Source organism: Muscardinus avellanarius (genome assembly GCF_963383645.1).
Source record: "Muscardinus avellanarius genome assembly, chromosome: 5".
Classification (NCBI taxonomy): domain Eukaryota; kingdom Metazoa; phylum Chordata; class Mammalia; order Rodentia; family Gliridae; genus Muscardinus; species Muscardinus avellanarius.
The window spans coordinates 1,748,272-1,773,071 of record NC_137790.1 but is presented as its reverse complement, the minus strand read 5'-3'; the positions used below and the strand labels follow the sequence as shown (position 1 = coordinate 1,773,071).

Below are 24,800 nucleotides of genomic sequence, written 5' to 3'. Positions count from 1 at the left end.
TGCAAGGCCAGAGGGGCTCGGAGCACAAGACCCACCTGGGGTCATGGGACTGATTTCAATCACAAGGACCTGTGATGTCACAGGCCTTACTTTTGTCTTGTTCAGGGTTGGCAATTTACATGTGTATCTCACTATTGTATTTTGGGTGTTTGCACTTTTCTACTAGGGAATCATGGGGAAATGGGAAAATATAAAAAATCTTGTGTCTAGAATAAAGTGTTCGATTGCACAAGAAGCACTGATCCATGTCAGATTCTTTCCAGAAGCGCCGTAAATAGGAACTTAAAGAAATTTATTTTCTAGAAGGGAAAGGATCGCTGCAGATAAGCGGCTGCAGTACGGCACCCTATCCTCACCCATCTTTTCTGAGATTTGATCGCGAGTGGAATTGAGCCCCATTTGGACTGAGCCAAGTCTGTGGCAGGGGAAGACACTGGGGTGGCTGGTGGCCAGGGTGCCTGAGGCTTGGCACCAAGCCTGCCCAGGATGCACCCTCCAAACCAGCCTATCCTCTTCCCTCCATCCCTGCCACGCACCCCTAGCCGCCGCTGCCTTATCAACTGCTCCTCTGCTGCCAGACCCCGTCCTGATTTCTGGGCTGCGACCTTGCCTCCTGCTGCCACAAGGCCCCTGCACGGCTCTGCTGTGCCGCCCGTGTGCACCGCATCCCTCTCCTGCCAGCCAGCCCGCTGCATGCCCAGCCTCTGTGGGGTGGCCTGCTGCGTGCCAGTGAGCCCAGGCCCGTGGTGTGGGTGCCCACAAGCCTAGCCCCCTGCCCACCCTGGTCCGCAGAACCGTCCCCTGCACCCCCAACCCGCCTGCTCCTGACTCCTTCTCTGCAGTCGCCTCTCTCCTGCTGCTCTCAAAGGCTTTGTCTTGTCCAGTGCCAGAATCCCCTTCCCACAGCTCAGTCCCAGTGGTGATGGGCCCTACCCAGGTGGCCAGTTTCTCTCTTAGCCTCTTGTCCCAGCAAGTTTAGTTGTCTATAAAAAAAGGAACCTCTCTGCTCTTCAATTCTGCATTAGTTTTTCTTTTGCCCAGCACCACAATAAATAAATTGACAAGCAATCCATGAGCAGCCTGTGTCCTGTTCTGTGTGGTCATCGACTCCCTGTGTCCTGCTCTGTGTGGTCATCGACTCCCTGTGTCCTGCTCTGTGTGGTCATTGACTCCCTGTGTCCTGCTCTGTGTGGTCATCGACTCCCTGTGTCCTGCTCTGTGTGGTCATCGACTCCCTGTGTGGTCATCGACTCCCTGTGTCCTTCTCTGTGTGGTCATCGACTCCCTGTGTCCTGTTCTGTGTGGTCATCGACTCCCTGTGTCCTGCTCTGTGTGGTCATCGACTCCCTGTGTCCTGTTCTGTGTGGTCATCGACTCCCTGTGTCCTGCTCTGTGTGGTCATCGACTCCCTGTGTCCTGTTCTGTGTGGTCATCGACTCCCTGTGTCCTGCTCTGTGTGGTCATCGACTCCCTGTGTCCTGCTCTGTGTGGTCATCGACTCCCTGTGTCCTGCTCTGTGTGGTCATCGACTCCCTGTGTCCTGTTCTGTGTGGTCATCGACTCCCTGTGTCCTGCTCTGTGTGGTCATCGACTCCCTGTGTCCTGCTCTGTGTGGTCATCGACTCCCTGTGTCCTGTTCTGTGTGGTCATCGACTCCTCCCTGTGTCCTGTTCTGTGTGGTCATCGACTCCCTGTGTCCTGCTCTGTGTGGTCATCGACTCCCTGTGTCCTGCTCTTTGTGGTCATCGACTCCCTGTGTCCTGTTCTGTGTGGTCATCGACTCCCTGTGTCCTGTTCTGTGTGGTCATCGACTCCTCCCTGTGTCCTGTTCTGTGTGGTCATCTACTTCCAGCATTTCTTCACACAGTGAAGATACTTTTTCAAACTGAGTGTACCTGCATGTCAAGCATGTAAATACATAAAAACATGGCTTTGCTAATTAAGCATGGGGGGGCTAGATGCCTGTCAGTTGATCCTCCCCCTTCATCTCCCTCCTACCCCAGCTCACCCTCTCACACACACCTGGCCTATGTAGCATCTGACATGGATTAGTCGTGGATAGTTCTCCAACATGGGTTTATTTACTTATTTATTTATTTATTTATTTGGTGGCACTGGAGGTTGAACCCAGGGGCATTTTACTTCCACGGAACACCAGCCCTATTTTATTTTTTATTTTGAATCAGGGTCTCGCTAGGTTGACGAGAGTCTCACTACTTGCTGAGGCTGTCCTTGAACCTGCGATCCTCCTGACTTATCCTCCCAAATACTGGGTTTACAGGTGTGAGCTGTGCTAGTATTGGGAAGAAGATTCAAAATGTATTAATGTACCAGTATTGGGAAATATTTTCAATTTTCAAAATATAACTTTGGTAGTAAAAAAAAAAAAAAAAAAGCCAGGAGCTTCAAGGAAAGGGCTGCATTATCCAGATGCCAAGGGTAATTAGCGAGAGAACAGAAGAAGCCAAAAGCTAGGGCCTTTTTACATCTCTAAGAGAAGCGGACTTCCTCAAGGAATCCCAGACTCCAGATAAGCTACTTAACACATTTTTGGAGTGCAACAAAAGGCATGGGGGTCTCTGCCAGAGACAGAGCTGGTCTATCAAAAGACCTGCCCCCCTGCCCCGGAGAAAGGGCTGATCTAGTCGGGTCAGAAGACTGGGTGTAAAAATACTCTGTGTCCAGGAATCCTGGGTGACCGGTCCGGGTCATCCCACTGTGTCTCTGTCTCTGTGGCGTAGTGCTTTAGTCTAAGCTCTTGCTTCCCTCTTTCTATCTTTGTCATAATAAGCACATTGACGTTTTCAGCAAGAGTTTGGACTAGTGTAAACCCATCCTGGTTCTGGACAAGGGCCCGCGGTTACGGGAACGGTTTCCAGGAGCCTAACAGAGGCCCTGGGAACAGTTCCCCCAAAACCGTAACATGAGCCGCCATGCCTGGTCACCTTGACAGGCTCTTCCTCGCTCTTGCTCTGTCCCCTCCACACCTCAAGGTATCATGGGATGGGCACAGGCGCCCTGGGCCCTGGGAGCAGAGCTGACCGCAAAGGACAGCACCCCCGTCTCCAGCGGCTTCTCTTACGGTTGTAAATGGTGCCGTGGGCTCTTTTCCTTCATTCAACTAAAATCTGTTGAACAGGAAAATTAAAAACTAATAGGCCATTGGGTGCAGCTTTAACAAGTCTTTATTACAGAATCATAATAGAAAAAGAGAAGAAACAGCAGCGTGCAGGCAAGCTGGAGAACCCAAAAGCAGAGCTCTGCCCCTCTCCATCCCCAGCCTTTAAAGAGATTTTGTAGGTGTGTTTTTATCAGCGTTACCAAGGCAATGGGCTAGTAACTTAGTTTTTAGCCAGGTGGTGCCTTTGTCTTCAGACAGTGCACTTACTAAGTGCAGGCGTCAATAATCTACCTGGCTTCTGCCCCATCTTTATAGCTCTGAAATGCCCCAGGCAGAGTCACTATGGTTTTAGGGATTTTAATTGTCTCTAAATATTCTTAGGGCTAAAGGATTTAAAATTAGGACAAAGGGCAGAGAGAGAGGAACTCTGCATTGTAACAGCTGCTGTCCCTCCCTGCCTGAGTGCCTGCACAGGACCCAGTCTCTGATTTTTTTTTTTTTTTTTTTTTTTTTACATTTTGGAAATTAATACCAAAGCAAATTTCCAAAATTGGCACAGTTTCTGTACTAGTATTGGGAAGAGGTTTTAAAATGTACTAATATACCAGTATTGGGAAAGATTTCCAATTTTAAAAATATATCCTTTATACTAAGAAGGCCAGGGCTAGCAGAAAGGCAGAAAGGAGGGACTTGTAATTTACATTTCTAAAGAGAAGTAAAGAAAGCTGGAGTCAGGGATGGGATGACATCCCAGATCCTGGAGAAACAATTTCACACATCTTGGGGGATGGAACAAAAGGTGTTCAGAGACGGGGCTGCCCCCCCCCTTCCAGGGCAAATCCGCCTGGAGACTGCAGAGACCTGGAGACTGCAGAGACGGGGCTAGAGATAGGGCTAGCATATCTACAGATCAAAGGACCTGCCTCGGGCGGGATAAAAACACTTAGTAAACTGGAGTTCTTTGGTATTTTCATTCGAATTGCCCCCCTGTCCCCCCTCCGGCACAGGGCTGTAACTATCTCTGTATTTCTATCTTTAATAAACTTCTTTAAATCTTCAGCAACTGTCCAAGCTATGCATATTTATTCTTAGCTTAGGACAAGAATCCACAGTTTTTTTCTGGTTTTGGTCGTTTTGGGTTTTGTTATGGGTTGGGGTAAGTGTGTCCGGGACCCTAGCAGGGGTTCCCGGGGAACAGTTTCCCCAAACCATATTCTCCCAATCCGTAACAGTTTCTATTGTTAGCACGGTGTGGTGAGCCAGCCATTATTAGAGCTGACCTTGTAATGCATTTATTTTTCAAGAATCCTCAAATCTCCATCGATTCTTAAGACCCTAAGAACTGAGAGGCATAACACCAAGGACCTTTGGATTCATATTGTATTAACTTCAAAATTGCCTGAGAAGCCAGGTATGGTGGCACACACCTATAATCCCATACTTGAGAGGCTGAGACAGGAGGATCACAGGTCTGAGGCCAGCCTCGGCAACTCAGAGAGGCCCCATTTTAAAAAAAAAAAAAAGCCAGTCTGGCAAGAGTCTAGCTCTCTGGCCCTTGTTTCTGCCCCATGGCAGCTGCTGTCCCCGTCCCCGGCACCTCTCTCACGCACCTCTCCCACTCGCCACACTCCTTCTCTGCCCTGGGGGAGCACCCGCCCCTCTGGTATCTTGCTGACTGTCTCACTTGAAGATGTTTATCCAGAGCCTCCCACAGCCTCCGTCCCCTGAGCTCACGGCCACCCTCCCACTGTGGGAGCCCTCCCTGACTCCTCGGTTCCTGGCTGTCCCGCTCTTTTCCCCCATCATACCCACTGGATTGGACACCATGTCCCCCTCTCTGGCTCGTCCGCACCTCCACACACCCCTCCCTGCATGAAACAGTCCCCTCCTGGCCTCCCACAGCACGGCTCTCTGGCTCTGCTGAGAGGGTGGGCAGACGTGGTTTAAGGCAGAAGCAGGAAACAGATTCACACACAAGGACAGGAGGCCATCAGCCAGTCCTCTCTCCAGGGCCCTCCACTGGCCGTGCCCACCCCTCTCAAACTCCCTGGGGTTGTCCCAGGTCCCTGGCCCTCCTGGCTGTCAGTTCATGTAGTTTGTTAAATACCTAGAACTCTGGCAAAGCCTCCTGAAACCATCCACGGCTTGAACAGCCACAGGGGAATCTGACTCCACAAATCACTGCTTTCTGGAGAGCCACACAGCTAGTGTCCCTGGGCCACTGCCGGGCACAAGGGCTCCCTCTAGCGGCCCAGGCAGAGCCCAGCAGCTCCTAGTAAGCAACTCCACCACCCAGGGGCGAGGTTTGCCCCTCCCAACCTCTTAGAATAGCTCCTCTGGCTCTGAGTAATGTCCCTGGTCCTACTTTTTCAGAAAAAGTCGTGTTGGGGAGGTATGTATGTGTGTGGTGGGCACTTGGAGAAATATAAATGTATACATGTATACATATAGTTTCTCAGGCTAACTTTCTATGTCTCTTTGTTCCTGGGGACAATAGATCTGGTAGTTAAAAACACACAAGCTCAAGCCAGGCATGGTAACACATACCTGTAATCCCAGTACAGTCCTGAAGCTGAGACAGGAAGATCACAGATTTGAGGCCAACCTCAGCAATTTAGTGAGACCCTCACCACCTTAGCAAGATCCTGTTTCAAAATAAAAATAATAGAAGAAGCTGGAGATGTGGCCCAGAGGCAGAATACCCTTGAGTTCAATCCCCAGTATAAAAAAAGAACATGAGCTGGACCAGGCGAGGTGGCACCACCTACCCACCTGGAATGCCAGCTGTTCATGAGGCTGAGGAAGGATAATCACAAGTTGGAGGCCAGCCTGGGCAGCTTAGCGAGACCCTGCCCCAAAGTAGAAAATTAGCCAGGCTTGACGGTTCATGCCTGTAATCCCAGTACTGGTGGAAGGTGAGATGGGAAATCGCCATTTCAAGGACAACCTCAGCAACTCAGTGAGACTCTTGTAACCTAGAAAGACCCTGTTTCAAAAGAAAAAACAAAGAAGGCCTGGGTTCAATCCCCGGTACTAAACAAAAATAAAAAATTTCATAAAGAGCTGGTAGTAGAGCACTCTGGGTTCAAATCCAAGTACCAAAAAAGAAAAAGAGCCCAAGTTCTTCCACATGCCGGCGGGGGTGGGGGGGGAACAAGCACTTAATGATGTCTCAGTTTCCCTTGCTGGGAATAACAATGCCTATCTCATGAGGTTATAGGGATTAATGAATGCTTACAAAATTTCCAAGAAGAGTCCCAACACAAAGCAAGACCTATGATTACCTAGGTGTTTGCTGATGAAATAAAAACAAACCCAGCTACCAAGCCACTAACTGAGCCCTGGACTCAGGTGAAATTGTTCATCCCAAAGTAAAGAGGATCTAAAATAAGGACTAAAGATGCTCATGACTGCCCTGAGTGTGAAGCCTCAGGGAGGAGCAGCAACAAGGAAAGGGCTCTGGCCGGGAGGGTGCGCACCTTGGAGAGGTGTATAAGCACCTCATTCACTCAGTCACACACACACACTCACACACTCAAACCCTCCTCCCGCCAATAAGCACCTCACTCACACAGACACACTCACACACTCAAACCCTCCTCCCGCCCAGCCCACATGGCCGCCTCCACCATGTCCGTCTGCGCCAGCAACCTGAGCTACGACAGCCGGGTCTGCCTGCCCGGTTCCTGTGACTCCTGCACCGATGGCTCCTGGCAGGTGGACGACTGCCCAGAGAGCTGCTGCGAGCCCCACTGCTGCACCCCCAGCTGCTGCGCCCCGGCCCCCTGCCTGAGCCTCGTCTGCACCCCAGTGAGCTGCGTAGCCAGCCCCTGCTGCCAGCCAGTCTGCACCAGCTCTGCACGCCCTCCTGCTGCCAGCAGTCTAGCTGCCAGCCAGCTTGCCGCAGCTGCTCCCCCTGCCCGCAGTCCTGCTGCGTGTCCCTTTGCTGCAAGCCCATCTGCTGTGTGCCCGTCTGCTCTGGCTCCTCCTCCTGCTGCCAGCAGTCTAGCTGTGAGCCCTCCTGCTGCAGCTGCTCCCCCTGCCAGCAGTCCTACTGTGCACCCACCTGCTGCAGACCCTCCTCCTGCGTGTCCCTGCTCTGCCGCCCCGCCTGCTGCATGCCCACCTCCTCCTGTGGCACCTCCTCCTGCCAGCCCAGCTGCTGCCGCCCAGCCTCCTACATGTCCCTGCTCTGCCGCCCCGCCTGCGCCCGCCCAGCCTGCTGCAGCCTCTCCGTGGGCCAGAAGTCCAGCTGCTGACCGGGTCCATTCCAGACCCAGGCAGGCTCACCACTAAGTCAAGGCCAGCCTCTCCTCAAAAGCCTGCTGGGCTCCTGTCAAACAGCATCTCACCTGCCTGGGCCCTCTGCGCACCCTGCTGGGGTCAGGGTCATCAGCCTGGGACCCCTCTCCATGACTCAGGCCTCCGTGGGCTTGCCCCCTTGGCCTGAGCGCCCTGGCTGGGAGCTTCCTGGAAACCTATAATAAACTGTTCTCCATGCGAGCTCGTCTCTGCTCCTTCCTCCGGCCATTTCTAATTGAGTAGCTAGTCTGTCCTGACAGCAAGCCAGCACATAGGCACAGCTCCAGCCCCACCCCAGCACACATCCACCCAGGGTCTGTGCTGTCCTGGGAGGGTCCTCGGCCCCAGCAGCCCCCGCCCTAGCAGGCGAGCGCCTCTGCTGGGAGCTGCTTGCTGGACAGGCCCAAGGCCGAGCCTCAGCGCACCCCTGCACAGCACCTGGTATGTCCTAGAGAGACCCCTGGAGGAGCTCCTCTGGGAGCGGGGGATGCGGGAGAATGCTGCTCTGCCTCCTAACACAGCCCTGGCCTCTCCGCACTGAGAGGATGCCAAGCAGGGGCGGAGGGCTCGGGCTGACCAGGACCTTCTTGCCCCCTGGCTCCCTGCGTGGGCCTCCTGCTCAGACCACACACCCTGAAGGCTTTTCTAACGAGAAATTCATAACCGAGCTGCACCCTCCCGATGCTGCCTGGGGAGCCCTCTCAGCCTGTCCCAGACTTCTCCAACACGGTGCTGCCCCCTGCCTGTCTCAGGTCCATCTCCGTCCCACCCCTTACCTGTTAGCCTGTCCGGCAGAACTGGGAGGCTTGTCTCTGCACTTCATGGACTGACCTGGTCCATGCCCCTTCCTGTGGGAAGACCTTGCTCTCCTCTAACGCCCAGCTGCCCCCACCCTGCTGGGCTCAGGGGCACTCAGCAGCCCCGCCCCACATGGAGCCTTGGGTCTCCAGGTGGCCTCCACCTCTTCTCTGTCTGGCATGACTCTGGTCCCTGGTTTGCAGACGGCTCCAGGCAGCAGCAGAAGGCTGGGAAGATGGGGAGCCTAGTCCTGCTTCCAGACCCCGGGCGTCAGGAGCCCCATCACAGGACAAGCCCTTCCTAGGAGAAGCCCTGGGCTCAAGGGCCCCTGGGGTCATGGGGAGATTCTTCTAAAGAATTTACTTTTGGAAGAAAGTACGCTCTTTGTCCAGTAGATGATGTCAGCCTTGGAGAAAGACCACGCGCGCTTAGTGACCAGGGTTCACTTGTCTGGTGACTAAGGAGTTAGAAGCCCAGCACCACCTCTGGAAGGCTGGACCCTCTGGGCCCTGTGCCATCCCTGAGCCCCTCAGCTTTGAGGGGCTGGACAGAGGCAGCCAGTCTGGGGCCAAGGTGGCAGAATCTGGCAGCCCCTTGGGCCACATCCCATTCTGTGAGCCGCCCCCCCCCCCGCCCCCGATGATTCTGTGAGCCAGGAGCAGAGAGCCGGGTGAGGCCTGCTCAGGCTGAATGTGCTTGAAACTCATGAAACGAGATCTGCCCAACTTCAGGACAGGCAGCGTGACCTCCAGGGCCAAGGAGTCCTATGGGACCAGAAGCCCGGGCCCCACAGCACAGTACTGGAGCTCAAGCGCACTGGCCAAGGGGACAGGCCGTCTCCCACCGAACACACCAGGCTCTTACAGCCTTCAGGGGACGGCGCGGTGCGGCCAGTATGAGCAGTGGCGAGACTTGGTTTACCCTCAGAACGCACCGAGGCTGTGCTAAACCACAGCCCCCCAGCAGCCCTCCCACAGAAGGGGAGCTGAGGCCGCAGAGTGGAGTGACAGAGACAGAGACCACACGCTGCAGCCAGACACCTGAGACCCAGGAGAGGAGGGGCTCCGAGGCTGGCATGGCGATACGCTGGGCCTGCCGCCTGCCCGCTCGTCAGGAGCCTCACTCAGGCTCCAGTTCTCTGTCCTGGGCACGGGACACTCTAGGCCGCTCCAAGCAAGCTGGCACTCTAGCCTTGGTTTGATCAAACTCTTCTCTGTACTGTCATCCCAGCACTCGGCAAGCTGAGGTAGGAGGATCACAGGTTCAGGCCAGCCTCGGCAGCCTAGCAAGGCCCTTAGCACCTTAGTGAGACCCTGTTTCAAAATAAAAAAATAAAAAGGTCTGGGGGTGTATCTCAGAGGTCGAATGCCCCTGGATTCAATACCCTCCCCCACCAAGAAGAAGAAGAAGAAGAAGAAGAAGAAGAAGAAGAAGAGGAGGAGGAGGAGGAGGAGGAGGAGGAGGAGGAGGAGGACGACGAGGAGGAGGAGGAGGAGGAGGAGGAGGAGGCTGTGGTGGCGGCCAGGCGGCGGCAGTGGCGGCGGCCAGGCGTGGTACTTGGGAGGCTGAGACAGAAGGATTGCAGGTTGGCGGCCAGTCTCAGCTACTAGTGAGGCCATCCATTACTTAGTGAGACCTGTTTTAAAATAAAGGAATAAAATAGGATTGAGGGTATAGCTTAGAGGTAGAAGGCCCCTGGGTCCCCTCTCCAGTACCACACCAAAAAAAAAGATAGAAAAAAAGTAAGATTGAAATAAAAGAAGATTTATTCTTTTATTGGATAAAAAAGATTGTGATTTCCGGGTCATGACACCAAGTGAGCCGTAAGTTCTTGGTTGAAGAACAACCTATGAAAGTTGTGTGGCTTGTGATATTTTAGAAGGACACCGATTAGAGCCGGACGCGGTGGCGCACGCTTGTCATCCCAGCATTCAGGAGGCTGAGACAGGAGGATCGCGGTTCGCGGACAGCCTCAGCTACTTAGTGAGGCCCTTCGCAACTCAGTGAGACACGGTTTCAAAATTAAGAATAAAAAATAGGGCAGGGGGTGTAGTTCAGAGGTCAAATGCCCCTGGATTCCATCCCCAGACCCGGAGGAGGAGGAGGAGGAGGAGGAGGAGGAGGAGGAGGAGGAGGAGGAGAAGAAGAAGAAGAAGAAGAAGAAGAAGAAGAAGAAGAAGAAGAAGAAGAAGAAGAAGAAGAAGAAGAAGACGACGACGACCAACGTGTTCGGTCGTCGTCAGTAACGTGGCTTGCTCAGGACACTGCAAGGTTTTGAGATATGCGCTCACCCTGGACTGGCCAGTAGCCCTCCCCGCCATCACATGTGTCCTTATGAGAGGAAGGCAGCGACCCCGCACAGAAAAGGAGGCGACAGACTGAGGCTCTGATGCTGCCCAGGAGCTGGAGGAGGCGGGAGGCGCCCAGGCCCCGTGGACACAGCCTCCCCACACCGGGCCTCTGGCCTCCCAAGCTCTGCAGAATGGAGTCCTGGTGTTTGGGGCCATCCAGTGTGTGACCACCTGCCACGGCTGCCAGGAACCAGCACAACTGTACACAACCAGCTTGGTACAATAAACACGACTCCCAACTCCCATCTCCCAGTAGCCTGGCTTAATGTGTCATCGAGACACTATAAAGGCCAGAATAAAGTTAGCCTCAGCCTCTCTAGGGGCCCGCGCCTCCACCTGTGGCCAGCGGGTGCTCCAGGCTTCCACGCCCACCGCCTCCCACCACGTGCAGTCTCCAGGACAGGGCCTCCGGACCTCGGGCTCCCGGCCTCCCAGGGCCCCTCTGCCCCAGCCTCTGCAGGAGCCGCCCTGACCACCGAGGGGCAGGCTCTGCTCCCCACCCAGTCGGTCCAGTGTGGGAGGCTAGGGGAGGGACCCAATCAAAGTGGAGTCACTCCCTTCAAACCCGGAGCAGCAGAGTGAGTGAAGCCAGAGGGCAGGAAGGAGGGACCGCGCACGTGCGCCGAGGACTAGAGCTGGCAGAGACTGCAGGACCCCAGCTTGCACCAGACCCCCGCGACTAGAGCTGGCAGAGACTGCAGGACCCCAGCTTGCACCAGACCCCCGCGACTAGAGCTGGCAGAGACTGCAGGACCCCAGCTTGCACCAGACCCCCGCGAGGATGTCTGCCCAGGACCACGACTGCCTCAGTGAGGGGTGTGCTTTCAGGACAGCTTCGGAGGCCCTCCCCTGTGCCGCCTGAGCGTGCGCGGTGCCTGGCTGCCGTCACAGCTCTATCTGGAGCGTCCCCAGAGGTTCACGTGTTGAGCTTTGGTCCCCAGGGCAGTCACCTTCAGAAGGGGCTTTTGGGAAGTGACTGGGCCACAGGGCTGATTACATCAGTGGATTTGTCCAAGGAAGGATTAATAATTTGATGGTATTGTTATGATTATTAATATTATTTTGGTATGGAAGATTGAGCCCAGGGGAGCTCTACCTCTGAGCTACATCCTCAGTTCATATTATTCTCTATTTTGAAATAGAACCTCACTAAGTTGCTGAGGCTGTCCTTGAGCCTGTGATCCTCCTGTCTCAGCCACCCAAGTACTGGGATCACAGGCATGCACCATACACCCGGCTCGATGGCATGCTTGAAGGAGATGGAGGCAGGCCTCAATGAGGAAGCAGGTCACTGGGGGTGTGCACCGGAAGGGGTTATCCCCTCCCTGGCCTCTCTCTCTCCCCCTCATCTGCCAGGAGCTTCCTGCCCACATCCTCCCACCATGAGGCCTGAAGTAATGGTGTCCCAGCCATGGACTGGAGCTCTGGAACCATGAGCCAAGACCAACCTTCCCTCCTCTAAGCTCTGCACGGCAGGTGTTACGGTCCAGCGATGAACGCTGGCACCACGCGTGGCCCTTTCAGGCTCCCTCCCGTGGCGCTCCTTCTCTAGAGGACCTGCTGTTTATTTTGACATGAACTGCTCGCCCTCTCCAGTAGGAGGCACCCTCTCTCAGTGGACAGTGGACACCATGATGTTCATGTCCAGTAGACCATTGAGCAACTGCTTCCTGGGCCACCCAGGAGAACACACGCGTGTCCCAGGGCCACTGATAGCTCCCGGGCTCAGCCCCAGGAGGCGCATAGAGGTCATCAGGGCAGAAACACAACGGGCTCCAGCAGCCATCTCGGCGAGTTCACAGGCAGGCCATACCACTGACCTCAGCACAGTCTCCCAGTGCCAGAGGCGAGGAGCGCCCAGAACAGGCACTGTGAGCAGGGACTCCTCCTTAGCCAGGTGCCGTGACACGGGCCTCTAATCCTCGTACTTAGGAGGCTGAGACAGGAGGATCGCAGATTCAAGTCCTCAGCCACTTAGTGAGGTCGTGTTTCAAAATAAAAAATAAAAAGGCCTGGGGGTGTGGCTCCATGGTAGAATGCCTCTGGGTTCAAATCTCCAGTACCAAAAATATTTTTAAACGCAGGGGGAGGAGGCAGGCGTGGTGGTGCACGCTTGTAACCCCAGCATTTGGGAGGCTGAGACCAGAGGATCGTGGTTCGCGGACAGCCCCAGCTACTTAGTGAGGCCCTCTGCAACTTAGTGAGATCCTGTTTCAAAATAAAGAATAAAAAATAGGCCAGGGGGTATAGCTCGGAGGTCAAATGCCCCAGGTTCCATCCCCAAACCCGCAAAAAAGAAAAAAGAAAAAGCGGTGGGGGGACTTGCTCCAAGCAAAGTGGCTGCCATTTGCCATTCAGCCTGGCACAGGACGCCTCACCCCTGCCACAAACACAGTTTAACCACCGGAGTGCAAGAGTATTAGCCAACAAGGCACAGCATATGGGCCGCCTGTCCCCTGGGCCAAGCTGGGACAGGGACAGACAGCCACATCCCAGGGCAACAGTGCCCAGAATCACCAGAGCAAAGAGCCACAGTACCCAGAGACAGGCATGGGGTGGGTGCTCACACAGCAAGCCACTCCAGAAGCATATCACCGAGACCACCATCACCAGGACCACAAGACCCTGCCCGACTCAGCACTCCTGGACAGCTCAGTCCTGCGCACATACAGGACTTTAAGAGCTGGGCAGCAACTCCCAGTGAAATAAACAAGTCCTAATGAGAGCTCACAAGCAACAGCCAAACACTAACAAGGAAAAAGGGGCGTCGAGGAGCCTCCCTTTGGGACAACACAGCTGGGTATAAAAGCCAACCACCCACACCAGTCTCATACACACATTCACACACTCAAACCCTCCTCCCACCCAGCCCACATGGCCGCCTCCACCATGTCCGTCTGCTCCAGCAACCTGAGCTACGACAGCCGGGTCTGCCTGCCCGGTTCCTGTGACTCCTGCACCGACGCCTCCTGGCAGGTGGACGACTGCCCAGAGAGCTGCTGCGAGCCCCCCTGCTGCGCCCCCAGCTGCTGCGCCCCGGCCCCCTGCCTGAGATTCATCTGCACCCCAGTGAGCTGCGTGGCCAGCCCCTGCTGCCAGCCAGGCTGCACCAGCTCCTGCACGCCCTCCTGCTGCCAGCAGTCTAGCTGCCAGCCGGCTTGCTGCAGCTGCTCCCCCTGCCCGCAGTCCTGCTGCGTGCCCGTCTGCTGTAAGCCCATCTGCTGTGTGCCTCTCTGCTCTGGCTCCTCCTCGTGCTGCCAGCAGTCTAGCTGCCAGCCCTCCTGCTGCAGCTGCTCGCCCTGCCAACAATCCTGCTGCATGCCCGTCTGCTGCAAGCCTGTCTGCTGTGTATCCGTCTGCTCTGGCTCCTCCTGCTGCCAGCAGTCTAGCTGTGAGTCTGACTGCTGCAGCTCCTCCCCCTGCCTGCAGTCCTGCTGCGTGCCCATCTGCTGCAAGCCCGTCTGCTGCGTGCCCGTCTGCTCTGGCTCCTCCTCCTGCTGCCAGCAGTCTAGCTGCCAGCCCTCCTGCTGCAGCTCCTCCCCCTGCCCGCAGTCCTGCTGTGCGCCCACCTGCTGCAGACCCTCGTCCTGCGTGTCCCTGCTCTGCCGCCCCGTGTGCCGCCCCGCCTGCTGCGTGCCCGCCTCCTCCTGCGGCGCCCCCTCCTGTCAGCCCAGTTGCTGCCGCCCGGCCTCCTGCGTGTCCCTGCTCTGCCGCCCCGCCTGTACCCGCCCCGCATGCTGCAGCCTCTCCGTGGGCCAAAAGTCCAGCTGCTGACCGGGCCCGTTCCAGGCCCAGGCGGGCTCACCGTCACCTCCCCACTGTTAGCCACAAGGCTGCCCTGGAGATTTAACACCAGCACTGGTGTCAGTGCATGTCTCTGACACCACACGTCTCTGACGCCACACATCTCTGACGCCACACATCTATGACACCACACGTCTATAGCATCACACGTCTATGACACCACACGTCTATGACACCACACGTCTATGACATCACACGTCTCTGATGCCACACGTCTGACACCACACGTCTATGATGTCACATGTCCATGACATCACGCGTCTATGGCATCACTCTTCTATGACACCACACGTCTATGACATCACACCTTTCTGACATCACACGTCTATGACACCACACGTCTATGACATCACACCGTTCTGACATCACACGTCTCTGGCATCACACCGACAGTCACATTTTGCCATCTGCACCTCCAAGTCAGGCCCAATGAATGCAAGCTCCTGCATTATTGGGCGGCCCCCAGGTTGCCACTCAAGCGGTGGCTGCTGGCCATGGCAGCTGCACAGTTCCTCCTGGCCGTGTACTCCGCCTTCCCCTGCAGTTCTCCTTCCCTGTGCGTGTCTTGCGCTGCTGTTAATAAACACCTCTCCAGCTGTAAGTGCCCTCTCTCTGTCTAGCCCATTCTGTGTCCAGCCAACGAGCCCTGGCTTCAGCAAGCTCTGAGCTGAGCGCCCTCTGGGAGCCAGGTTCCAAGCACCCTGACGACCCCACGGCAGGGCTCCTGGGCTGCTAGCTCCAGGCGCCCACGGCTGTGCTCAAGCCCAGGATGCACAGAGAGGTTTCTCCAGTGCCACGAGGCTGCTGGAGGCCTGGGGGGCTGTGCTGTACCCACTGAATACCAGCCATACCTGCCGGGAGCTGGGTCGCCGTCTTCCCATTGTGGGCGCATATGTATCCACACACCTTTACACACATGTGTGCCTCATAGACTGCTGACCCCGGTCGTGCACAAGTGTGAGGTGGTCCCACTGCGTACCCTGCTCCTCCAGCAGCCAGCGGGTTGTACCCATTTCACAGAGGAGCAGCCTGCAGTCAGAGCAGCCTCACCCAGGCCAGGCCAGGAGGTCAAGGGGGAGCCAGGGGGCTGCCAGTGAAGGGCCGCCCATTGCTCCTCTCTCTCTGCCACCTCTAGATGTGGGACCCCTGGCTCTGGAGAAGCCCAGGGTTGCCAGTGTCCATGCCCCCATCATGTCCTGCCAGAAGCTGCCCAGCATGGCCTAGGGTGGGGCAAAGTGAGCTCTGAGCAGAGGGCCCCGCCCTGCTGCTACACCCCAGCTGGGAGGGGCAAGGGAGGGACTGGCAGGAGTCACACCCAGGCCCCTGGGTGGGGTGCAGGCCTTGCATCCCAGGCCACAGCAGACAACCCTGCTCCCATCACCTGGGCCAAGGCTGCAGAGCGGAGAGACGGGGTGCCCCCCACCACAAGGAGTCCCCTCTAAGCCCCAGAGTGGAGTCTAAGGGGTGAGAGGGGAAGGGGGCATTCAGGGGCCAGGAGAGGGAGGAAAGTCTGGGTCTAGCGGTCACAGTGAACACAGGGAGCCTTCTGTGCTGGGAGGAAGGTGGGGTGAGCCTGGTCTGCCCTGTGCAGTCAGCTGAGCCGCTCTGGATGGGGCCGGGTTTCATTTAAGAATGTAGGTGAATGCAAGCCGGGCGTGGGGGCACACGCTTGTCATCATCCCAGCACTCGGAAGGCTGAGACGGGAGGATCGCGGTTTGCAGAAGGCCTCAGCTACTTAGTGAGGCCCTCTGCAATTCAGTGAGACCTTGTTTCAAAATAAAGAATAAAAATAGGACAGGGGGTGTAGCTCGGAGGTCAAATACCTCTGGGTTCCATCTCCAGACCCACAAAAAAAAAGAAAGAAAAAGAAATGTAGGTGAATGAAATAAATTAAAAATGAGAGGTGGGAAAGCTTCAGGGCTGAAGGTGTCAGGTGGAGGTCATTGCGGCCCCACAGACAGCACCAGCATGGTGGGGGGAGGTGGGGCCTTCAGACACAGCCCCCACCACTTGGAGCCCTGACCCACGCTGGCCTCTTGGACTGACCCCCAGGGCACACGGTGGTCCCACCAGGGCACCGCAAGGGGGAAGCCGGGGCCCAGAGAGGCTGCTCTCAAGAGCAGGGAGCACTGTGGGCTCCGTGACTTTAAGAGCTCAGGCTACTGCGCTCTGAGCTCTGAAGGGCTGGAAACCCCGCGTGCAGGGCCGGCCGAGAGGGGGCGTCCTCAGCTCAGGTCTGGGGGAACCTACCCAGGGCGTGGGACTCGCTCCCTCCACCCACTCAGTGTTCAGCACACAGAGGTGCAGGAAGAATCCCGTGGCAGCCCGCCAAGGTGGGTGGGGTGGCTGGAAGGCCCGCGTCCAACCGCAAGGGGGCCAGAGTCCCCGCCAGGCAGCCGGTGCCTCCTCTGCAGGCCAGCCACCTTTCAAAAGGTTGCTGTCGCTCCTGGTATGCGGGGCGCCCACCCGCACCCCGCAGTAGCCTGACCTCAGCCACCTGCTCACCGCCCTACCCTGGACCCTGCCCTGAGTGCCCCCAGGGCTGAGAGGCGACCTACCTCCCTCAGGCATGAAGACAGACTGAAGGGTGGCCACAGCAATCCGGAGATAAGTCTTGTGAAGGCTGGCCCCTCCGACGCTGAGTCCTGCACCCCTGTCTCTGCCCACCCCCAACACACACTGACCCCACCTTTGGGGGGTCCCACAGAATTGCCTCACCTTGGCTTCCTGTCCAGGTGCAAAGGATGCTGGGCCACAGTAAGTGGGGCTGCCCAACAGAGCTCAGTCAGAGAGGGATGTCAGGACTCTGCATCCCCCCCCAGGCCCATGGGCCATGGTGCCCGCCCCACCCAGGGCCATGCTGACACCCAGCACAGATGTGGGGCACCGCGGGCATGGTGGCAAACTCTTGGCGATTGCTCTCAACTTCTTGTCCCGAGGCAGCTGGCACAGCGCAGGGACCACCGAGGGGCGGCGGCTTCAGCACACCTGGTCGGCTCCTGGGGTGGCCTGTGGCCCTGGGACTGTGAGCGCCCAGGAACCCAGGATTAAGGTCACACAGCGGCTTCCAAGAGAGAGGCATTCGCCCAGGATCTTGGGGCCCCTCAATCCAGCCGAGCCCACTGCACACGTCTGCGTGCCCCAGTGCTCAGCCCCTGCAGCCTCCAGGCTTGGGGTGGCTCAGCAGCCACAGGCCGGCTTACTGCAGCCCCCCTCCCCCCACCGCCTGCTGGGGCCATCTCCGTGTCTCTCCCTATCTGCATATGCTCCTCTGCAGGGAGAAGCACCCAGCCCAGCCCTCAGGGAGGGAGGGTCCCGGGAGTCAGGTGCAGACTCAACCTCGCTGCCCTACCGCTAACTGGACACCGCCTATGGGGAGGGGCCAGAGCAGCGAGCTTGCCGGGCAGGTGTGCCCATCAGCAGCGGGCTGTTCAATACCCCCACATCTGCCTGATCCAGATCAGTTTCCCTGGGACCCTTCCCGCCTCTCCTTTCCCAGGCCCACACGCTGAGCTGGGCAGGAGGGGCCCAAGCCTGGTCCCAGCGGGGCTCAGCTCAGCGGGGCTCAGCTCAGCGCCAGGCCTCTGGGACTGCCTGACACCCTAGTCCCACCCCAGCACTGAGGCAGCGCTTCTGACCCAGGCTCCAGGGCCTCTCAGCCTCCCAAATCAGCTAATGCCCGAGACAAGGCGCTGATGCACCCTTGTCCCTCTCCTGCCCCCTGAGTTGGGGGTACCTGGAAATCTCAGCTCAAAGATCCGACAGCCTGACAGTCACCTTTGCTAACTAAACCCTGGGGATCGTGTCTGATGAGAACAAAGAGAGAAAGGGTATGCGTGCTAGGAATCGCCTCCGCCCACTCTGCCCTCACCACAGAGAGGCGTGTGACCATCCAGGTGGACACACACCTGCGCCTTGCCACTGCCTGTGACCAGCCACGGCTCCACCGAGCGGCACCTGTGGTCACAGATAGCAGCCAAGACCCCGGCCCAGCCCCCAGCCCCCAGCCCCCAGCCCCCAGCCCCGCCCGACTCTGCCTCCAGGGCAGTAGGCGGGGCCGCAATCCAGCCCTGCGCAAACGTGGTGCTTTTCAAATTTGACTTAAACAAAGTGACTTTTAAAACAATTTGAAGCCTTCTCTGGCCCTGACGCAAGCCTGCTGGGGGCGGTCCAGCCTCCGCACCATAGAATTTACTCCACTTTTATCTTCCTCTTTGGTCCATAGTATTTATAACTGGGTCATCTTTTAACTATTCGAAACGTACCTTCGGGGAAGAGGGGGCGGGCTTTATAAATAACCTTTATTATTATTATGCAGGTTGATTCCGTTCCCAGCGCTGAAGGGGACAGGAAAATACATGCTTGTGAGTCATCCCCCACCGGGAGAACGGCTGCGTGCACGTGGCTGCGGCGGCACAGCACAGGGTCCTCCGAGGCTGAGACCAGACGCCATGTGCGGGTCCCCACGCCAGGGAGGGAGAGGCCGGCATCAGCTGCAGCCACCTGAAGCCAGGGGTTTGTGTGGCCAAAGTCAACTTGGCTCCAATGCTCAGCAGCACCACTTCCTAATGCAGTCGCTGTGGGCAGGTGCAGCTTCCCGGAGCCCAAGAGCGGGGGCTTCCATCCGTTCCCACGGGCCAGCGCTGCACCAGCCCAGGGTCTGCACACCTCACCGCAGTGGTCGGGGTCACTTACAGACACCACCAGTATTCCAAGCCTGAACCATCGGTGTCACCTTCTAATCCTACCACAGGGAACAGGGTGGTGAGCACTGGGGGCGTGGACCGCCCAGATCTCCAAGGATGCGCTCTCTGCACATACAGCCAGGGCGGCAGGCAAGCAGTGCCTCGTCCCCTTAACTACACCACGGACTCTGTCCCACTGGGTTCTAGCTCAGGACTAATTTTCTCATTTTTTTGTTTCATAACTTTTGGTTTGACAAATAAAATTTCTTGGTAGAAACCTTAGAAAGATACAAAGAAGCCAGATGTGGTGGCGCACACTTGTAATCCCGGCGTTTGGGGGGCTGAGACAGGAGGATCGCGGTGCGCAGCCAACCTCAGCTACTTAGTGAAGCCCTTTGCAACTCAGTGAGACCCAGTTTCAAAATAAAGAATAAAAAATAGGACTGGGGGTGTGGCTTGGACGTAGAATGCTCCTGGGTTCCATCCCTAGTACCACAAAAAAAAAAAAAGAAAGAAGAGAGAGGGGGGGGGGAGAGAGAGAGAGGGAGAGAGAGAGAGATGTTGTGGTCCTTAGCAAGCGAGAGAAGCCTCTGTAAAGGGAGGGACAGACTCCTGACCACGCTCCTGCTCCCTGCTCTGGAGAGCTCCACCCTGCTCTGGAGAGCGGTTCGCCTTGGGGCTGTGCCCACGTGCTACTTTTCTTGCTCAGCTGGGGACAAAGCTGGCTGGCAGCAGCCCTTCTCTTTGCTAACTACAGGTTGGGGTGCCTCTCCATCCTAGGGGCCTGCCAGGGCTGCTGCGGCCTCATTCCTGAAACAGGTGTAGGGCCTTCCAGGGAGGCCGCGCAGGTAAGCACATGCGGGAGGCTCTGCTGCTAGTTAACCCTTTGAAACGCAGCCCGCCCTGCAGGGCTTTGAAGAGCTGCATGTCTATTGTAGTGCCTGGTGGCTGCCTCTCACCTCCCCAGCCGGCTGCTCCTGCAGCAGCCTGTCCCCAAGCTGCCAACCTCCTCGGGAGTCCAGTGACCTTGTCTCAGCACTGGAAGTCACAGTTGCTACCAGACCCCTGCTGGGCTCTGCCGCAAGGCGCCCATCCCCTCTCTCCTGCCCCATCCCTGCCTTACCTGTACAGGGTTCCCAATGCTGGGCACTGCAGCCGGGCATCACCAGGGGCAGGAGAGCCACGCGCAGCAGCAGCAAGGCAGACATGAGGTGCAGGGGTCCCAAGCTCCATCCAGGGGCTGCGCTGGCCTGCAGGGAGGCGGCTGCTGCTCAGAGGCGAGGCGGCCCTCCCGGGCAGCCGTGGGCCCAGTGGTCACTGCAGGGGCCACATGCCAGTGCCCACAGGGAGGACGGGGTGACCCAACCGCAAGGGGACGTGGAGCTGCTCCACCGCGCGCAGGTGGGCCTGGCAGCGGGCTATCTCCCCACGCCCCTGGTGGGTTCGGGTCGTCCTGTGCAGGTGACAGCTGATAACATCTGGGCAGGGCTGGGATTAGTCACTGGCACAGCGCATTTTCCCAAAGGAAAGACAGAAATAGATCTTTCAGCGCAGAGCTAAGAACAAACCAGAAAAACTTAGAAAACCAGTTTTCCTCGGGTGCCGACTCCCTGGCTCGCCGTCTTTGGGACCGACCGTGCACTCCGGTGACTGTGGCGGGGTAGGAAAGAGGGCAGGACTAGTACACCCTGCAGGGATCCCACTGCATGGCAGGTGCTCGTGTCCCACTGGGGTCCGACGCAGACGCAGGTCCCCGTGCCCCACTGAGGGCCCTAGAGACAGCTTCCCGAGCTCCGTGGGGGGCCGTGGCAGCAGGTTCTCCCCTCTGCTGGGGGCCCAGGGACAGGCCCCTGAGCTCTGCTGGGTCTGGGACGCGGCGGCTGGTCCCGTGCTCCGCTGGCTGGCCCTGCACGGGCCCCCAGGAGGGCAGGGCTACCGCGGAGGGCTTTTATCTGGTGCCCAGCCTCCGAGGGTGTGTGGGTTTGTCAACTGTCGAGTTTCAGGAATTTCCCTGTGGAGGGAAGTCGGTCCTTAAAGGGAACAGCTCCTGAGGAGAAGGGGTGCAGCCCCTCGGGTAGGGCGGTAGGCTGGCCCTGCAGGAGCCCGGCGCTGGTCACTACGCTGGTCACTCTTGAGACCACACTGGACAGGACGCTCCTTGGGAAGGAGCCGCTATTAAATACCAGTATCCTTAAAATAAAAACCTACATCCTGCCCTGTCCAAACAACTCACACACCAACCCACAGAAGTCTCTGCCCGGACCACCTGCTCTGGGGAGACCAGCGGCTGCTCAGTGGGCAGCCCTCCCAGCAGAGCGGGACCCTGTGGGCCCCTAACGTGCACCTTCCCCTGGCTTCCGAAGGAAAGCCCCGGGTCAGAGGCTTTGGCAGAGCCTGCATCTGGGGGTGTTTGCCAAGAGCAGGACCCTGTGATTAGGGCTTGGGGAGGGAGAGAGCCAGAGCCAGAGACAGCGGGGTGGGGGGCAGGAGCAGGAAGAGAGCCAGCCCTGAAGGGCCCTCCATCCAACAAGCCCTGTGCTGGGGCCTGTCTCCTTTTTCTCTGTCTCTCTTCCCAGCCCCCAGATATAACATCCTGGTTACAAGGTTCCGAGCACTCGGGTACTTAAGAGCACGGGAAGCACTCTGTACACAGGATGGCTCTCCTTGGCCCAGTGAGTCTTTGGGGAGACCTGCCCGGCCCCCCGGACCCCAGCTCCGTCCTGGCGGGGCACATGGGCACAGAGACAGACTCCCGGCCAGGCCCCAGCCCCACAGACTGCGTGGTCGGCCTCCTGCTCCATACTTGCTGAAGGGAAGGGTGCTGTGTCCCTGGGGAATGGTGGCAGCTGGGGAAGACGCGCTGTGTGGACCTGGCCAGCAGTGTCTGTCTCAGTCGATGAGCAGCTTGTCTTGAGCCGGGCCCCTCCAGGCCAGGCCAGCTGCAGCGGGTCCAGTGGCCTCGGGACCAGGCCGGCAGCTTGGGGAAGGGACTCCTCCGCAGTGCAGGCAGGTGGCTCCTGTACAGGCCCACAGACTCAGACACGCTGTGAGACTCTGCCAAGCTTCCCCAAAGCATCCCTGGCCTCTGACCCCGAGCCACAGATAAATGGAATCATTTTTAGCACCCTGATTTGAAGAATCCTTGTTCTTGGATGGAATTTTCCCTTGCATTGCAGTTGACCCAGTAGCACTGCAGTGACTGCCTGGGCAGAGAGGAACCAAGCAGGAGTGGTGCCCCTGGACAAAACGCAGGAATGTGCGCCAGGACCCCAGGCCCGAGAGCTCAGACACGGCCTCCCGCCTGGGCTGAGCCACTCACAGCCCACACAGGGCCGCCCTTGAGCCCCACACCAGGTACAATTCACATAAAGTGGCTTTTCTCAAGACGGGCCCCTGGGCCTGCCAGCTCTGAAATGCTCAGTGGGAAAAAGCATTCCACGCCCCTCCCATCGGGCCACCCGAGCTCAGCTCCCCGCTGGGGCTCAGAGGCATCAGTGGCAGGAAAAAAACCAAAAAGCCCCCTGCTTCGGGGTTGTTTTGTTTTGTTTTTTTGGTGGTAAGGATGGAACCCAGGGGCACTCTACCTCCACGCTACACCCCCAGGCCTATTTTATTTTTATTTTGAAACAGGGCTGGCTAGGTTGCTGAGGGTCTGGCTGCTTGCTGAGGCTGACCTCCCACCTGCGATCCTCCTGTCTCAGCCTCCCGAGCACCGCCACACTTTTTTTTTCTTTCCTCCTGATTTTGTCTGGGCTCATTTTGCCTTGAAAGTCATTCTCCAGGCTGTGTGCACTAAAGGCTCGTGGAGGTGGGCCCGAGAGCCCATGGCAGCAGCACACGGACACAGTAACGGACCAGTGCATCCCGGAGTGACACTGCTTCCGGGCGGCTCTGCGATTGTGCTTACCTCACCCAGAGCGGGCGGGTGCTGGACCTGTGAACAAGATGGGTTCCCGGGCCCCCACACAGGGAGAAATGGCAGCCATCTCCTCAGCTCGCTCTGCCTCCAAATTAATCAACAGAAGCTGGCCCACAATGCCCCCGACAGGCCCGCGCCCTGCGGCGTGGGCTCCACTGACTCGGCACCCACCCCGACGGCAGCTGTCTGTCCACAGAGCCTCCGGGGCCACTTGCCCCAGGGACTGTGCAACACGTTCCAAACAGGGACTGATGTTTCCTTCAAGAAACGAGGCTGGCACGGACAGAGGAAAATGTGGAGATGTAACTCTAGGTTACACAAATAAGACGCTGTGTCCAATCAACTCGTCAACCAATGTATTGCTTGTGTGGTTTTGGTGACTCAAAGACACAAGCATTCCTCAGGAGATACCACGGTCGAGTTGCGGCCACCCCCACCCTCGGGTGCCTTCCATGACCCCCAGGGAGGCCTGAGGCCGTGGGTGGCACCGAACCTGTGCCGCACGGCTTCTTGTCGGTACACGCCATGGTAATGTTTAATCTATCAACCAGGCACAGGAAGGGTAACAACAATAATTAATACCAGAACAGGACAATTACAGCAACGTACAGTCACAGAGTTGTGTGAATGCGGCCTCCCTCTCTCTCGAAAGAGTCAGGACAGATACCGGGGGGTCTGGGGGAGTTATTTGTCGTGGGGTTTTTGGTACTGGGGATCGACCCTAGGGACATTAGACCTTCAATCTGCACCCCCAATCCTACTTTTTTTGTTTTGAAACCGAGTCTCGCTCAGTTCCTGTTCATCTCCTAGGTGCTGGTACTAAATGGTGCTGTTAATGCTGCAGCTGTCAAGGGCTGACTGAAACCTCACAGGGCGGAACTGTGGGTACGAGCGGCCCGTGACGTCCACTGCTCCATGGACGTCTACAGAGGTCTCTGGAAAAGAGAGACGAAACAGAGAGAGGGAGGGAGAGAGACACGAGTCCTTGGCAGACCTGGGGCTGGCCGGGGTCACCTGCTCCGGGTGGCCCAGGCCCGGTGGCCCTCGCAGGGGAGCCGCCCTTGTTCCTGGCTCACCTGGGGCGGCGCAGGTGGGGCTGGCTGTCCAGGAAACACCGGTTGGACTCCCACTTTGAAAGTGGCTTAATGAAATCGCACTCGATTATTAATATGACAGTAACAAACTGGCTTGTTTTCCTATCGCGTGGGGAGTCAGTCCTTGAGCTGGCAGGCAGGCCGCTGCACACAGGCTGCGGCAGATGTCTCCTCCCGTTGCACGGGTGCTCGCTGCTTTACTGGTCGTGTGTGTGTGTGTGTGTGTGTGTGTGTGTGTGTGGTACTGGGTGTGGAACCCAGGGGCGTTCTACCTCCGGGCTATACTCCCAGACCTATTTAATACTTTATTTGGAAAGAGGGTCTCACTAAGTAGCTGAGGCTGGCTTCGAACCTGTGATCCTCCTGGCTCAGCCTCCCAAGCGTGGGATTACAAGTGTGCTCACCACGCCCGGCTTTTCCTGGTCATTTTGCCAGGGCTTTTGTTGTTGTTGTTGTTGTTGTTGTTGGTTTGGTTTGGTGTTTGGTATTTGTTGTCGTTTTGCACTGATTGAACTCGGGCATTCTACCTCTAAGTTAGACCCCCAGCCCTATGTTACTGTTGGGTCCCCCTAAGTCATGAGTGCCTCGCTAAGCTGTGGAGACTGGCCTCTAATCTGCGGTACTCATGTCTCGGCCTCCCAAGCACGGGGATTACAGGGACACTGTGCCACCACACCTGGCTGCCAGGTGTTCTAAATTTGTATTCATCAGCAGCATTTTCCTTA

General features: G+C 57.3%; 2 protein-coding genes across 4 annotated transcripts in view; one reads left to right on the top strand and one right to left on the bottom strand.

The window, feature by feature from the left end:
- Positions 1–14,346, top strand: part of LOC308262900 (uncharacterized protein) — a gene marked incomplete at both ends in the record, with an annotated part of 62,596 nt that extends 48,250 nt beyond the window's left edge. Inside the window, 2 exons of one of the 3 annotated variants that reach the window (XM_080695650.1) lie at positions 6,737–7,001; positions 13,676–14,346. In XM_080695650.1, coding sequence (XP_080551776.1) covers positions 6,737–7,001; positions 13,676–14,346 — 936 coding nt within the window. Of the gene's footprint in view, positions 1–6,736; positions 7,002–13,446 lie in introns of those variants that run through there. The other 2 variants (XM_080695654.1, XM_080695649.1) reach the window with 2 other exon arrangements.
- Positions 1–20,270, bottom strand: part of TSPEAR (thrombospondin type laminin G domain and EAR repeats) — a gene marked incomplete at both ends in the record, with an annotated part of 169,357 nt that extends 149,087 nt beyond the window's left edge. Inside the window, one exon of the mRNA XM_080696039.1 lies at positions 20,186–20,270. Coding sequence (XP_080552165.1) covers positions 20,186–20,270 — 85 coding nt within the window. The remainder of the gene's footprint in view (positions 1–20,185) is intronic.
- Between the last annotated feature and the right edge of the window lie 4,530 nt (positions 20,271–24,800).